At 41.5% G+C, this 16,613-nt stretch overlaps 1 protein-coding gene across 1 annotated transcript; it reads right to left on the reverse strand.

Annotated features, from left to right (window-relative positions):
- Positions 1 to 227: 227 nt before the first annotated feature.
- Positions 228 to 15,441, reverse strand: brd8b (bromodomain containing 8b). Its single transcript, XM_082550089.1, has 18 exons — positions 15,335 to 15,441; positions 13,583 to 13,679; positions 12,910 to 12,979; positions 12,714 to 12,763; positions 12,475 to 12,597; positions 12,306 to 12,386; positions 11,794 to 11,858; positions 10,618 to 10,787; positions 10,141 to 10,332; positions 9,658 to 9,751; positions 9,091 to 9,233; positions 7,367 to 7,802; positions 7,241 to 7,278; positions 6,956 to 7,155; positions 6,577 to 6,669; positions 6,185 to 6,253; positions 5,781 to 6,066; positions 228 to 1,570 (listed from the first exon to the last, which is right to left on the reverse strand). Exons 1-18 carry the CDS (start codon positions 15,351 to 15,353, stop codon positions 1,511 to 1,513), a joined length of 2,286 nt encoding a protein of 761 aa, XP_082406215.1. The 5' UTR covers positions 15,354 to 15,441; the 3' UTR covers positions 228 to 1,510.
- Positions 15,442 to 16,613: the final 1,172 nt, after the last annotated feature.

Here is a 16,613-nt window from a genome sequence, read left to right on the forward strand (position 1 = left end):
ATGTTTCTTTTGAACACTGGGATCACACAGACCCTGTGATACCATCATAATTACAGACCCATTTACAGGTAATAGAAACTGTAAATAATCCCGTTCCTGATTACAATAAGCCTGAGGGCACAAAATGCAGTTACCAGGAAACTGTTCCCACAGAATGAATTCCCCTTGTCAAGTTAATCATTACTCAAATTCAAAGTGAAATGCTGCTTAAATCCCAAACTGATCCCTTACACGTTTAGATCAAATCTTTATTAACAAATTTACACAAATGTATCAGCTACCCAAACACAACTACATGAACCTTTTCCAGTACAAAACTTCACTCCTTGACACGCATTACAAAAATCTTTCCTGTGCTCTATGCACAGCCTACATCCTAAGTAATAAGTGGCAATGATTCAGCAACAATCTGTTAAAGCCCATTAAAAAACAACTGTTTTGTCAAACCACTGGTATTTAAAGCTGCTTCGAGGGCAACTTTGGGCCTTAGTGTATATTTCCTTGTAAAAGAAGGGCTTTGACATTTGAGGTCAACCTAATTAAATATTTTGTAGAGCCGGGTAATGTTTTGAAAGCCTTTTTTTGGTGCTGTTGATACCTCAGGTTAAGAGCTTGTTGCCAAACATCAGTGGCAGCCCTGCTCAGTGCTGAAAGTGTTACACTGAGTTTAACCTGTGGCTGAATTTTATCTATATTTATATAATTACCCTTATTATCAATTGTACTCAGAAGTACGATCAGTAGAAAAGTGAAGGATCTGCAGTTTAATGGGCTGAAACATGCACTGGTAGACAATGGCCAATAGATTGAATCAAATTAATTAAATTACTATTAATAGAAGACACAAACCACAATTTTGCAACCAAAAAGAAGATCAGAAATCTATTTTATGAAATATTTTAAGTAACTCTTATTTTACCATTATGCTTTAGCAGTGATCAAACTAACAGATTTCTTTGCTCGGGGTGGTGTCAGCCCAACATGCAGAACTAGAAGACTCGCTTTGAATTTGTGGAACTATACATCATGGTTGCTCATGTGGCCATCTTCGTTGTTGACGTCTGTTCAGCCCAAAGGGGCTGAGCATAATCGGGTGCCGGACGTATGCACGACTCAAAGTGATCAAATCTGCCAAGTAGAACTCATCTGGCCCGTTCCCATCTGATCCCAAACAAACTGTTGCTGGTGAAAGTATTGTTCTCTATCCACAAAGACCTTGTGTTGCAGCAGGGGCAAATTATGACCCCCGCTACCCGTGCTGGTGAAATTATTCTTGGGAAAATTGGTGCAATATCCCATGGCGCCCCATGAATGGGAGCGAAGAAAACACTGTACAGCTCTCTCAGACACACACACACTTATGGCCCTTAGTAGGGGTGTGTGTGTGTGTGTGTGTGCACACAAAAACCAGGCACATGGAGACGGCACAGTCCTCTTCAGAAAACGACCAAAGTGACCAGAAAGCAATCAGCTGCAAGATTCGAAGAGCGGCTCTCAGCCCCCTCTTGCACTACTTCTTCATCTTGAGGTCGGCCTCCATGGCACTCCGCCGCCCCCTAGTGCCTCCATCCTGCAGCAGAGACACAATGAAACGTGGAGAGAGAGAAAGAGCACGCTTAACGTAAAGGTGTACAGGTCAAAGGTCAGGCAGGCCCTGTGGCAGGCCTCCTTGTGTCATTGAGCTCCGTACAAAAACAGCACAATCCACCCTGGAAGGCATCGTTCCCCAAATGATGAACAGAAAATAATCATGAGCAAAATAAAAAGAAAACAAGGAGAAAAGAAACTGGAACATGCAGAGATGCTAACGCACATTAACGGAAAAACACAGGAAACTGGCATTAACCGAAGGTCGACGGAAGCTTGGGTGATGAAAGTTACCTGTGTGTGTGTGTGTGTGTGTGTGTGTGTGTGTGTGTGTGTGTGTGTGTGTGTGTGTGTGTGTGTGTGTGTGTGAGAGAGTGAGAGAGAGAGAGAGAGTGTGAGTGCGGGATGGGAAAAATCTTTGGTGCAAACAAAAATGTAAACGTTTATGAGGGTGATACAGACAGTATATGAGAGTGTCTGTGTGTGTGTGTGTGTGTGTGTGTGTGTGTGTGTGTGTGTGTGTGTGTGAGTGAGAGAGAGAGTGTGAGTGAGAGAGTGTGAGTGGGAGAGAGAGAGAGAAACTGCAAGGTAGAGGAAGAAGTCTTTCATTTCTATATCATCTGTATGGCACATCTATAGAGCACAGGATGGGCGTAGGCTCACGGCCCATCTCTTCTGCATTTAATCACTTCTACACTGCTGAGTAGTTGACACCACTTTAATAGCTCAGTGGTTTAGAGCAACAATCTCTTTGAATCTGCCGTCATAAGTCTTGGAAAACCTGACCGATTAGATTGGATCGCCACTATGAGGAATGGTTATTTCAACATGCTGTATATAAAAGATGGTCATTTTACATTAACCACTTGTTTACAAACAACCACTATGAAGCAATCTGATATTCTTATATCAGCATTTTTTGACACATAAAACCCAAACAATTTCCTCACATTTGCTATGTGTTGTATGTTTTTACTCGTCTAAATCAGCCAGTTGTTGTGTTTGTGGTGCTATGCTAACAGGGTGGTTGAAGCATGCCCTCTGTTGGACAAACTATGTAACATTCACACTCATGGCTGTAGGGCGTTTCTCCAATCTCTTTTTAAATCTTAACTTATCAGCCAATAAAAATACACAAAAAAAGAATAACCATCCTGAGGGCAGTGCGCCAAGTTACAAGCTAAAACTAAAGCTGCTCCCATAAAACTGCATCACAGAAATACCTACTTATAAATACTATGTTAAAAACTGAAGCCAATTTTATGGATAATTAAATTAAAAGACTCTAAAAGGCACCAACACTATAAATGCAGATGACTTGAATTATCCATGCTGAGGCCTAACAGAGACCGAGCTGCTACAGTTGTCTCTGCTGGCGACTGGCTGTCTATCAAAGAGTCCACACCCACTTTTACTTAAACACGGTCTTTCAGACAGGGTAAATATTATATCAGAGACACCAAAAATATTTTTTTCTATTGGGCTGAAAAGTGATATCTGATTATCTGATGTAGAGTTGGTTATTTTAACATGGGAGTCAATGAGGATTGACTCACTTTTAAAGCCAGTCTCAAGTGGCTCTTAAAAGAACTGAAGGTTGTGTCTCTTTCCCCATTTATTTGTGAGAGCCACAGGATGTTGCTTGGTTATTTTACATTTAACATTTGATTTTATATTTGTTTTTTATTTTATTGAGTATTTCCCACCAGTCTGAAGTGCGAGTGAGTTCAACTAAAATTGTCCAGTTTAGGTTTGTAATTTAGTTTGCAAGCTGACTTTTGCTCCTATCAATCTATATAGTTTTTATTTTCTGACTGGTCGTATTAGTCCACCTTTAATGACCTTCATGGCGTCTTGAATCCTTACTGTCCTCCAAAGCCGCTTCAGTAGAAATAAAGAGAAAGATCAGAGGTACAGACAGGTGTGTGCAGTGTGTAACACTGTGTATGTGTGTACATGTTAGCTTTGAGACAAGCGTGTACGGAGCTTGGCCTGACTCTGGTGAAACTTGAGCGAGAACCTGAATACTTACAAAAAGAGAGAGAAGGAAAGCAGGAGAGGCCATTGGGACACTGTCCTGTAGGAGGACAAACATCGGAGTGAGAAAGAGAGAGAAAGCACACACAGGCGTGAGAAAGCAAGTTTCATACAAGTCTGCGTCAAACACAGAGACACGCTCAGGAGATGGGGGTCCTGTTGACTTCAGAGCTGCACATACACAAACGCACATTTCTACACAACATCAAGACACACACACACAGTCTCTGAATGCAGTCTGGAAATATTAAGACTCATGGAGATGAAGAGCGTACACAAGCAGGCACAAACAGAAGCAACGCAGAGGTGTGAGGACCTCTCACAAGCACCGCACCACAGTTTGCACAACTTGTTAAAGTTCTAAAACGGAGAAGTTGGACTTTGCTGTGTAGCAGTTAAACAAAACACTAAAAGTTTACTACATCTGTAGAAATATTTGTTAAATATATTCTGCAAAATGTATCTTTAAGTGTGGACTTTCCAAGAAAACATGACATCTTCCCAAAATGTGTTGTCTGAATGTTTCAAATTTCCACCATATCCTATTAGACACACACTCAAGTGTTCAAACAGGAGAAAGCAGGGTGCAGATAAAAGATGGATGTAGCCACTGTGACAACTGTGAATGCAAAGCCCAGTTGTAAAGCCTCAAGCGGAGCTTTTACGGCGTCATTTTATTATTTTGAAACCAAACATGACGAGCGAGGATTGGATCTGACTGACACATTCAGGGACGCTGCGTGCCACGCTACAGCTTTATCCTGTTTTTCACTCTTCATAAAATGAACCTCATGTTTTATTAAGACAGTCATCAGAAAAGTGTTTACTGAGGTAATAGATCAAAGGAGCTGAAGTGTCATTTTTCCACAGACAACCTTTTGTCACCCCCTGCTGGCGATAAGAAGAAATTAATGTTTAAGGCACTTCCACAATGACTCCATGTTTGAGAACAAGAGTGGAAGAAAAAGGTTAGCTAGGATGAAGTTACATCCATTTTTTATATGCAATGTATGGGAGAAAATAACACACACACACACACACACACACACACACACACACACACACACACACACACACACACACACACACACACACACTAGGAGATGCAGAGAGAGAAACAGGAAACAGAGCAGAGGGTCAGAGATAGACTAGAGAGACAGCACCGGTGCAGCCAGCATGCAGGATGTGAAGCAGCTGGGAAGTCAAGATTAAGAAAGTGCACTTACAGCAATTAGAAGTGACAGTGCTGTGTAACAAAGTGAGCATGCCTAACTTGTATGATGCACATCAGTGCCGACCCTTTAATACATTGGCACTCTTAACTCCTTGTGTCCTAATCACACCACTGGTTTCTGGTACTTCACACCACACTGACACAGTACAGTAGCATCACTCTGGGATCGTAATGTGGAGACAGGGTGAGGTGTATCGAGGTCAATTCTTCAATAAGTTCTTTTAGAAAACTAGTCCATTTGTCATATTGTATGTGACATAAATCAGAACTACACTGACTGCATGGTCACTGAAATGTGTGCTGAACCCACAGCTTCCTCAGGTTTCATATGCTGACAGTAAATAAAACAGCATGTCTGTCTGTGACATTTCACAGAGCATAACTGACACGTCAAAAACATTTAATGAATCCACTATTTATGTTTCTTCCACATAAGCGTGTATTTTCATCCAGTTTTGAAATGACTGCCAACCGCAGCGTGATGGCACACTGAAATTATGGTCCTGATATACCAAACACATTTATCTACACCAATATAAAATGCCCTTAATAAAAAAAAACTTTATGACTCCATAAACTGGAAGTGCTATCTGTGGTTTACAAGAAACAGCCAGTTCTGGGACTGTGCACTTCCTGTAAATAATTAAAATGCATTAAACTTAGATTAGATTTCTCCACCTTCTCTTGGAGGCGGGCAGAGGGACTGTTCGCAGTAGCTTTGCAGGCATCATAAAACTCTAAATACCTGGAAGAACATTTATTGCACCGATCTAACAGGAGTCACAGCACTCAGTGTTGGAGAGAGGCAAGAGTTTACAGTGTAGTTACAAAACATCAGCACTGGCATGTGTGGAAACTTTCTTTTGCTTTTAATAAAGAACTCTGCTTCATCACAATCAGACTTGTCTGCTGCTCAACCCACCTTCTCGGCTGGCTCTCCTGGTTTACGATTTCCCTCCCTGCCTCGGAGGCTCTTGGCAGAGATGGCGCTCTCTGAGGTCTGCATGATGAGCTGGGTGGCCAGGAACTGCTGGACGTGCTCCAGGACGTCGCGCTGCATCTCCAGCGCCATGTGGTACACGTCGTGGTCCGACGAGTTGTACATGACGGCATTCTGAAACATCAGCATGATGTCGCGCTGGAACTCAGCGGTGGTACGGATAACACCGGACTCGATGTTCTTCTTTATGGCGGACAGGTCCATGGGTCTGCAGCAAGAAAGCAGCAGCAGTTAGTTTGTTTTGGTACTTTAGTTGAACAGTTAGGCTGCAACGATTTTTAGCTGAGCTTGTTTCAAAAATGAAGGGTGTGTGTGTGCGGTCTGACCTGTGTACAATGCTGTGGTAACCTGGAGCGATGTCATCTGACACAGGCTGTAGGAAGACGCTGGCGTACCTGAGAAACACAATATTAGCAAAAGTAAAACACCTGTTTCCTCTCAACAACGTGACCCGGGTTAATCTGTAGGATTCAAGCGAATCTCTAACTTCTTTAACTGACTGGAAAAAGTCAAATGGTTTCATGCAAACGCGCTGCAGCATGTCCAACAATGTAGTTACTCATTCAGTCACACCAGCTCGATACAAAAAGCTGGAAATTGATGAAACTCACAATAATAAGACAAAAATAAATAAATCAAATGAAATTGATTTGAACTTACTGACCAAAAAAAACAAGACTTGAACAATTTATTGTTGAGCTCTGGTACAAAGCTCTACCTGTGATTGGCTGCAGCTCTCCACACCAGCATAATGGCTTTCTTCCAGATCTTCTGCGCCTGGACCGCCTCCTGGTCTTCGCCACATGTAGAGCTGACGCAGGAAAGAAGAGAGAGGCAGTCGGAGCAGAGTGGGAGAGAAAAGCAAAAAAAACAAAAGCATATACTGTTAGACTGTTAGCCCAATGAAAATGACAAAAGTCAGCTAAGTTTGATCCATTTTCAAAGAAAGATTTCCCCTAATATTTTTGTTAAGAAGAATAGCAGGGGTTATTTCAGGAGAAACAGACTCCTGGTTTTACTATTACTGGTAAAACCAGGGACAGGGTGAATATTTTTGCCTACGCCCTTTCTGGAAGAATAAGCACCTGGACACTTACAGCTGGGAAGAAGAGGCCGGGCTGCTGGCCAGTGAATCAGCAGTGTAGCGCTGGGAGGGCGGGCCGTATCCATCCTCACTCTCACTTGCTGCCCGATCCACCTCAGATAAATATGGACCCTCCCCCTCTCCACACTCGTCCTTCAGCTCCATCGCTTCTTCGGGGTCGCCCTCGCTCCCTGCCTCCTCCTCCTTCACCTCCTGGATTCAAGCACACAGAGTAAAATAACGGTTATTCTTGTTATCATATGCCGTCCACACATGTACGTAGCCTTAAATGTGTTACCTTGGACTCTTTCCCGGACACAGAGCTGTCCTCAGAGTCTGTGGGACAGAAACGAGGAGACAATGAGAAAACAGAAATGTGTGAGCATTTCCACTGTGGGTATAGATCGGTGTGTAATCCACGCACCTAAGCAAGGTGGGTTGGGCTCAGGCTGACTCCACTCCTCTCCTTCACTCTTCACTGTAGCTTCAGTGACTTCTTTGACCACGGGCCCCTCCTCTGCGACTTCACTTGCTGCTACACCATCATCAGAGGTGACAGAAGAAGTGACATCACTTCCCGTCACCTCAGGTCCTTCATAGTTTCCCTTAAGCGGTTCTTCCCTGTTAGTATCTGGCTGGTTTTGTGTCTCCTGGCTGGCAGGTGTCGGGGCTAATGTTGCGACCATATCCTGAGGTGTCTGTGGGGGGGCTGACTCTTGGATGGTGGGTGTGGGCTCTGAAGCTTTCAGCTCTTGGGTCTCCCAGGGGCCAGGTAGGGTGTGACCTTCTGACACGGCCTCTTCGCACAGAGAGAGAGCTGCTTCCACCGCAGCTGCATCCAAAGCCACAGGGTCATCGTCCTGGGATGATGATCAAAAAGATAAACCATTATGTTGTTTCAGTGTTTCCCCACACATGAACTTTACATGGGGAGCCAGGTTAGTGAAAGAGCGGGTATTAGACCTGCTGACTGTCAGAGCAGCAATGAAGTGTCTCCAATTAAAAAACAACAAACAAACAAAAAAAACAAGAGGAGTTCTTAAGCTAAACCCCAACCTACCGAAACCACCAGCGATAACTGTGGCCTCTTCCTCCTGACCTGTCAGACACATGTGACCTTACTGGGATCACTAGGCTCCTTCCAGTATGGCTCTCATACTGGTAGGAGTTCATTGACCACACTATGGTTGTGATCGTTACATCATGGGCCACATCCAGCCTACTTTGATCTTGAGACAGCTGTGAAACTCACCTTTCTGAGATGTCTTAATATTTGAAAAGGAAGTGCAATTTCAACAGCATGTCTTAAAGAAACGCTGATGTAGCAAATGAGAAAAATGTATTAACGCGACTCTTTGGGTTTAAATTGTAAGAAAAAAATGTGTAAAATTCCAGAAAGTTCTGGCAAAGTTTTTGTTAAGTCACAGAAAATATGTTTTAACTGTGGAACCACTAAAAACCACAGAAACCTCTACAGTGAAAACACAGGAACTTTTCTCTTATTTAATTGCTAAGCTATTACTTAAGTACTTTGGTGCAGTGTGAAAGGCCTCTTTAATTTACGCCCTCCTTCACATTTTCCAAAGCTGTCCAGTGGGCCGGACTGGAGTCTTTGCCTGGCCGCAGACTTTATGTTTGGCACCGGCTCTAGGGGTTGGGTGGGCCAAGTGAATTTTGAGATTTTACATTTTTTCCCCCCATCCAAAGGAATAAAGAAACCAATATACTACTGGAAAAAATCCCCTTTTTCTTATTGTGAAAATTCAGTTGCTGTTAACGAGCGATTGTCAGTACTTCCTGTCTAGTGCTCTCCTGTAGGCAGTCTGTTCAGGTTGCTGCTGTGACAATCCTCAGTGTAGTTGTGCCATCTACAGGCAGTCCTTGTTCTGCTCTAGAGATTCTTCAGGGCCACTCTTAGCTAAATGTTTAGTCCAAGTCTGACAATGGGAACATAAAATATGGAAAATTTCATTCTTTGTTTTCCAATTAACACTAAATATTTTCTAAATCATATTTTCTTTGTATTAGTTTGTTTTTAGTGTCATTGCCTTAATCAACGACTAAAATACTTGATATTAAACCTACAAAATAAACTCTGCTCCTGGTCATATTAATCTCAAACGAATGCAGCCCCTACACAGTACGTACCTTCTCTTCAATGATGGCAATGATGTCTCCCACTGTCTCCAGGTCCAGTTCATCACCAATGTAAGACACAGCCACGAGGTCTTCTTCTACTAATCCCGTGTCCTCACCGAGCTCTGCCTTCACTGCAGCCTCCGCTTCCCCCTCTGTAAAGCCGTGCAGGTGACGAAATAAGAACACAAGCATGCAACAAGAATCTTACTGCAAAGTTAAGACCCGTATCTCCCTCTTTGAACCAGGAAACAATGACTAAAATGCAACAACGCGGACGTGTGACTTTATTTAGAAACAGACTGTAGAAAAACAGGAAAAAAAGGAGGAGGAGAGACAAGCAAAAACGTTCCCCCAGACACCCCCAAGACATTTAGTGTTACTTTGAACATGCTCTGTCTATCTTAATTACAAGTAACCAGGAGTCACGATGCCCAGTTAGGTTTTGTTTAACCTGCTTTTTAAAATCAGGACATTTTTAGGAGCCCCATGAATGCAATCATTTCCCAGGACAGCAACCAGGCAAGCTGTAAAGAAAGTAGCTCCTGTGTAATGTGAAACTTAGTTAGGTGTGTTTACCTGTGATGATGTCATGGCCAGGTGGTAAGGCAGTGGCTGCCGTAGCAGTCTGTACGCCATTAGTTAGGCTTCCAGTGGAGTCGCCCTCTGCAACCTGACATCAGAAAAAACACAACAACAAAAACACCAAAGTGAGGTTTAATAAAAAATATCAGAGCATAAAAGAAGATTTAAAAGAATACTGATGTTAGAATATCACAATAAGGCTTTATTGCCCACTGAGTGGATCAAGTCCTACTTTCATTCTTTGAATGTTAGTATTAGAATAGGTATCAAAACTCAGTGGCTTAGCCAGGAATTTAAAAATACTCCAAATCGATTTGCACTTTACAGATGCATTTAAATGATTTGTTTTCACACATTGCTGGTTTTCAGGTATTTTACAGAACTGAGTCTAAAGCCTTTGAGCAAGACTCGCACAAAGGCTTTCATTGTAATCACATCGTTTCTGGATGTTATGAGCCATGCTAAGTTGCCTCTCACCAGGCGAGGGCTGGCTGAGATGAGGTTGCCTTTTTTCAGCAGTTCTGACAGTAGAGGTGAGGGTGGCGGTGTGGCCTTCTGGGCTAGGAGCCTTTTCTGTGGCGAGTCATCGACTAGAACAGCGAGTCCACCATCTTTGGGCCCAGGTCCTGGAGGGTCTGCTGCTGGCAGAAACACTCCTACCCCCTGAGCCTGACAGACAGCAGAGAAGTCATTGAGACGGAGCGAGATGATCTTATTCCTCTGACTTGTAATGAGGCAAAAACTATAACCCCTGGGGCCGAATATACTCATGTTTAATGTTACTGTAGACGTCTCCATATTCACTGCAGTGAAAAATGGTTTATGTTGCTGTGAGCTTGGCTGAAATTTATCTCTTAACAGAAAACTGGGACTCTTATAAACTCATTTCCCTTCACCATCATTCTTCTATCCTGTGAGCTAAACAAGTATATATGGCAAACTAAGTGTTCTTACAACTGAGTGGGTGGTGGTTGTATCTTCAGAGACACCGGCTCCTGTATCCATGGGTGGAGTGGGCACTGAAGAGTCAGTCTGAGAATCCAGGTTTGGCGGGCTGGCACCCAGGGGAGACCGTAAAGTCACACTGGGCAGACGCTTGGGTGTGTTTTTCACTGCCTGGCGAGCTGCGATACAGACAGAAGACCAGAGTGGAGGTGAGCATGACAATTTTCAAACTCTCCTTAAAAACAAATCTGAAAAAAAGCAGCAGAGAAATCCTGAACATCATGTGAGAGGATCATCACTCCAACCCAAGCACTTGAGTGAAAGATGCTCTTGTCTTAGGAGAAGCTGAGAAACATTCCAAGAAGGACGAGAAGTTGCAATCTTCTGAGATATAGATGCATATACTCCTGCTTTATTACATCCTCTCAGTTGATTCTGATCTCACATCTATGTTACCCCTAAGGTTTTTATTAAGCTTCCCTCCCCTTCCTAAAAATATCAAACTATAAATTACAGCAAAGAATTTTTCTACTTCATCTTCATGATTCTCGGTTTGCAGATGGTCTAAACTCTATTTTCAAAACGTTTCCTCTATCCAACAACCTCAAATAGCCATAAAATGTAGAGTGCAATAGTCCAGGAGAAATAAAATGCCTGGCTACAGAGGACCTCTCATCATTTTTTAGAATGCTATTGTTTTCAGACATCCTAATTCCCTTCTAGTATTGTCCACATAGCCAAAACCACAAGGGCTTTGCAACAGGTCGGCTACATGTGTGGGCCGAGGTTCGACGTGTGATTTGAATCTTCCTGGTTGTACGTGGATGTGAGAGATGGTCGTCTTTAATCTTAGCTTAGAGTTCGTGCCAACAAGGGAAATCTTTATGCTAAAAAAACCTGTAGGTACAAAATGAAGTTCTACCTTCACAAATCTGTCCCTTAGTTTACCAAGATCACAGGTTTCAGCTTCATATGGGAACTTTGTTTTTATATCAAATGACTCACTCGAATTTTAATAGTATGACATATATACTTAACTTCAAACTCTGACAGATCTTACCATAACATACAGACAATGACAATGGCAACACCCACCACAGAGCAACAAGTTTGCAACTAATTCTTCGCCTTTTCCTAAGAAATACATGCACCAGCCTTCGTAGAGTGAAAGTGAACCTAAACTACCTTGGTACGCCATTTCTGTGGCTTTCCTCTTCTGCTCTGCTTCCTCCTCGTCCTGCTTCTTCTTTCTAGGTAAGACAAATTTAAAAAAACAAACAAAAAAAATGAGCATTTTATGACAATATAACAGTTTGTATACAAAACTAAATGAGAGAACGCCCTCATTTATCTAAATAACCCACTCATCTACAGAGATACAGACATATACTTTTTTAATCCCACATTGGGGAAATTTACTTGTTACAGCAGCACAGACAGAAGAAAAATGTGAATAAGAGATATATTAGAAAACACACACACACACACACACACACACACACACACACATATATATATATATAAATAAAAGAACAGTGTACAAAACATGTATAGTTGTTGGTTACTGGCAAACAGAGCAAAGTTTTACTGGCAGCGTTCTGCAAGATCTTTAACACACTGGAGTTGGTTGTGTGAAACAGCTATCATGGTAATCCACCCATTAGGTGGAAGCACTATCCCACAGATAAGATGCTTACAGTGTGATCTCTCCCCAAAGCTCTTTCAGCTGGGAGTCCATGTGACCCATCTGTATCAGATCCACCTCCTTCTTCAACTTCCTGTTGTGATTAAAACAAACAAAGCAAAAAGGGGTTAAAGTTCAGATATCAAAGTTGTCAAATGTTTTCCCTTTAAGAGTTTATGTACCTGTACTGCTCTTGTGTATCTCGTATAAGTTTTTTTAACTCCTCTATTCTCTCAGTGGTCAGCCTACGAACGATGACATCTTCGATGGTCTCGACCACCTCGCCCTTCTCACCGCGCTTACGCCTGGAACAGGAAAACACACATTTTGAGTCAACTCTCAAATTATTTTTAAAATGCATAATAATATTGTTTACTTTTTATATCTGCACACAGATATGTGTACACACTGTAATACTGACTTAGGGGCTTCAGTAGCTTCCAGCAGTTCTGAATATTGTGAGGCACAGTGCTGAGAAACAGAGAACAAATTATTCTTATAGGTGAGCAGAGGAGATCAGTCCAACTGCAGTTACACTCAAAAGACAATTTTCCTGAAGACTTATGGAAGTGAAGTGTGAGATAAATTCACAAAAGGAATATTTGTTATGCTCTCACCTTTTGTGAGAACCAGTCTGGTGGACGCCCAGGCTCTGCGAAAGGCTTGATGGCTCTACTTACACTTACCCTGGAACACAGAGAGTCTCCTCAGACTAAACTCAAGCATTAAGCAGATAATCTAACAATAACAAGCATTTTAAAAATAAAATAAAATAATATTATTTTGTCTTACGAACTGCCTTGCACTCACCTACTGCCAGTGTTTGAAACAGATTATGAGCACAGAACAATAACCACCATAAGGATCATTGTTAAGACACTCAATCTGATATATTCTAGTTCGATGGTTCATTTAGACAAAAACTGGTAATCTTAGGGAAAGCACAAACTGTTTGCAAACACTGATATCTTAAAAGAAATGGTACAAAACCCTCTGAAGATAATTTTCATATTATATGGCTCATTTTTAGGAGAACTGCAGAAAAATAGTGGTATATAATGATAGTAAATACAATTACAGTTATATTTATCAAACAAGATCCTTAAATCATTTTACATATCTTCTCCTTACAGCATTTCTCCAACACATTTAAAATATGAATATGAGGTCCCATGGGCAAACTAAATCTCTCTCTCACACACACACACACACACACACACACACACACACACACACACACACACACACACACACACACACACAAAAGTAGCTGAGCATATTTCTTTTTACCAGTTTTGGTCTCCGCTCCTCATAACAGAGGAGGCCAGGCACAATTTCTCCCTGACTGACCAGGGCTCCGTCGGCCCCACATTCAGTATCTTGTGTTCTGTTGGGGGGAAAGAAGAATTTATTACACGATTGACTGTTTTTCCTGCTACTTTGTTGCTACTAGCTAACAAGCCACAGGGTGCCACAAGCCAGTACACAGTGTACTGGCTTGCCCCAAACCCAAATGAATAATGGAGAGGGGTGCATGAGGAAGAGGATCTGACTTAAAATCATCACCAATCCAATCATGTGGCTCATTAGTAAGATCTGCATACTGGACTGGTCAGGAGCCCACAAACTGCAACCAGTGCTGCTGGCAAGCAGAGTACCAGTGGAAACTATGCCACTGATGAGTGAAGACAGATTAGAAGAAGGCCAAGGTTAGTGTGGCTAGAGTCAGTAACAGAGAAATTCTGGAGCGTGGAGGACAGAGCAGGGACTGGGAAAGGGAGATAGCTGACTGATTGGATATGACCAGAGGAAAGATAATAGATATACTGAACAAAGGACGCTGAAGATGGAGCTACAAGACAGAAAGAAAAGGGGAAGAACAGAGGGAAGATTCGTGGATGCAGTGGAGGAGGACTATGCAGAGGGTGGTGCGACAGAAGAGGATGTTAGGGGTTGGGTGAGATAGAGGCAGATGGTCCAGATGATCCACTGTGGTGACCCCTAAAAGGCACAGCTGAAAGAAGCTAATTGAAAACCTGTATTTTAGGGCAAAAGCAATGGCTCAAAAAGAGCCACATAAAATATGAGACATTCCGAAACAACTCAGTTAACTTCATTCTGCCACACAAGCTTCCATCCAAATTGCAAAAGCATCTGAGGGTAATCTCAGTAACTGAACATAAAATATATGGGGCTTGTGGTTACGTGTAGTAGTAGTTCTGCCACATTAGATTGTAACGTTATGGCTTTGTTATTACTAGCAATATTATCTGACTGCGTTTTGACAATTTTAATTGAGTAAAATCCCAATTAACATTATTTTTAATTGAGTGCTATTTTACGGAACTTTCTATCCCTGCTTACTTGGTCAAATACACACAAAAACATGTTAAAAAAAAACTAGTATTTTTTCTAAGAAGAACACTATCATCAGTCAGATGACGAATCAGTCTCTGCGGACTGTCTCAGTTTTTTTAATGGTTTGTTATTGTTTTTTCGCTAAGTACCACACATACGACGGTCCTGTTCTCGTACGGTCAATAAAAACCGTTCAGATCGTAATATGTTGAAAACGTTATTTTAAGTTTAAAAATATAAAAAAACCAAGGGCAACGGCGTCAAATGAATGATTTAAACGTCTTTCGTTATTTAGCCAAGGTAGCTAGCTAATGCTACACTATTGATATTAGCTTGGGTATGCTAATATGATTACAGCAAAGCATTCCTCACGTTTACTGGGGCGTGAATATAAGTTAAAACACACAACCCTATCAAGAGACGTATCACATACATTTCTAGAAAAAAACAACAACATACGCATTGCTAATATTTAATTTATAGCGTTAGCTTAGCATAGTCGATTAAGGGGGACACATTCGTGAGACACACACACACAGGTAAACACGGTGCAACGTTTTAGCAAGGTAAGGGGCTACAGGTTCTGACTAAAATAATCTAGCTGCAAGGCTTGGAGTTTGTTTGCTATTACTACTGTCTATAAATGACGAGGAAAAACAGAAAGACTTGAAATATATTACTCACTGCCGATACCGCTCGCCATTGCTTTTGTGACGAGGCCTTGATCACAACTTCCGCCGGACAGGTTTCAACGGAACACACAGTAAAGTCAACCCAAGCGAGCGGAACAAATGGAAATTTGATTAAATAAATAAATAAATAAACGAAGCTTTAAAAACAGTGAGGGATACTAGGAGCTGTTTCATTACACTTAAGCAGAGTTGGAAATACTTCGTTACTGTAACGAAATACAAATACTCCGTTACTGTACTTACGTACAATTATCAGGTATCAGTACTTTACTTGAGTCGGTTTTTTTTCTGACAACTTTTTAATCATACTCCCTATATTTTTAAAATAGGCTCGTAACTCTTGTTACATACAGAGTAGTTAGACATATTCAGACACACAGAACCAATGCATAATGCATGGTATAGCACAGAACCATGTACATAATACACACACACACACACACACACACACACACACACACACACAATTGTCATTTGTTACTTGATGGTTGTTGTGGCTAACCTAACTACCCCTGCATAATTCAAATAAATGTAACTACTGATTGGGAGTTTGATCCCTGGCTGCTTTAGCCTATATCCCCAAAGTGTTCTTGGCCAAGATACTGAATCTAAGTTATTTCCAGCGTGATTATCAGAGTGTGAATGTTAGATAGAAAGCAATTAAGATGTATAAAAGGTGCTTGTGAAATACGTAAATTTACTAATCGAAATATTTTTCTCTTTGAAAAACTAAAAGTTCATGCCAAATTTTAGCCATACTTTCAGATCTCTGGCACTGCAATGGGAACCCAAATGGCCCCCAGTTTTGCCTGTCTTTTTGTTGGTCATCTGGAAGAACAAATTCTATATAATCACCAAAATAACCCTTATTTACCATTCATTGTATCTTGGAAACGTTATATAGATGACGTATTTCTACTCTGGAAAGGACCAGTCTCTATATTACTAGAGTTTGTAGAATTCCTTAATGGACACTTTGCAGGCTTACGTTTCACCCTCAATTACAGTACTGAAGAAATTAACTTTCTGGACATGAAAGTAACAAAAAAAGACAAATCTCTGTCCACATCTCTGTATTCTAAACCCACTGATTGGAATACATTATTACATGCTGCAAGTTTCCATCCGAACCACCTCAAAAAGAGCCTCCCTGTAAGCCAGTTGATTAGACTCAAGCGTATCTGTGAGACTCATGATGAATATAATGAGAGTAAAGAAGAGATGTTGAACAAATTCAAAGAAAGAAAGTATAAAGAGAACTGTTGAAGTTC

This window comes from Aulonocara stuartgranti (genome assembly GCF_965226115.1).
Source record: "Aulonocara stuartgranti genome assembly, chromosome: 2".
Classification (NCBI taxonomy): Eukaryota; Metazoa; Chordata; class Actinopteri; order Cichliformes; family Cichlidae; genus Aulonocara; species Aulonocara stuartgranti.

What these genes read in the sequence shown, in the direction of transcription:
- brd8b (XM_082550089.1), bottom strand. An exon ending in GCCCAACCCACCTTGCTTAG is followed by an intron (nt 7,279 to 7,366) that starts GTGCGTGGATTA and finishes TCTGTCCCACAG; the next exon opens with ACTCTGAGGACAGCTCTGTG. An exon ending in CCGGCCTCTTCTTCCCAGCT is followed by an intron (nt 6,670 to 6,955) that starts GTAAGTGTCCAG and finishes TTCCTGCGTCAG; the next exon opens with CTCTACATGTGGCGAAGACC.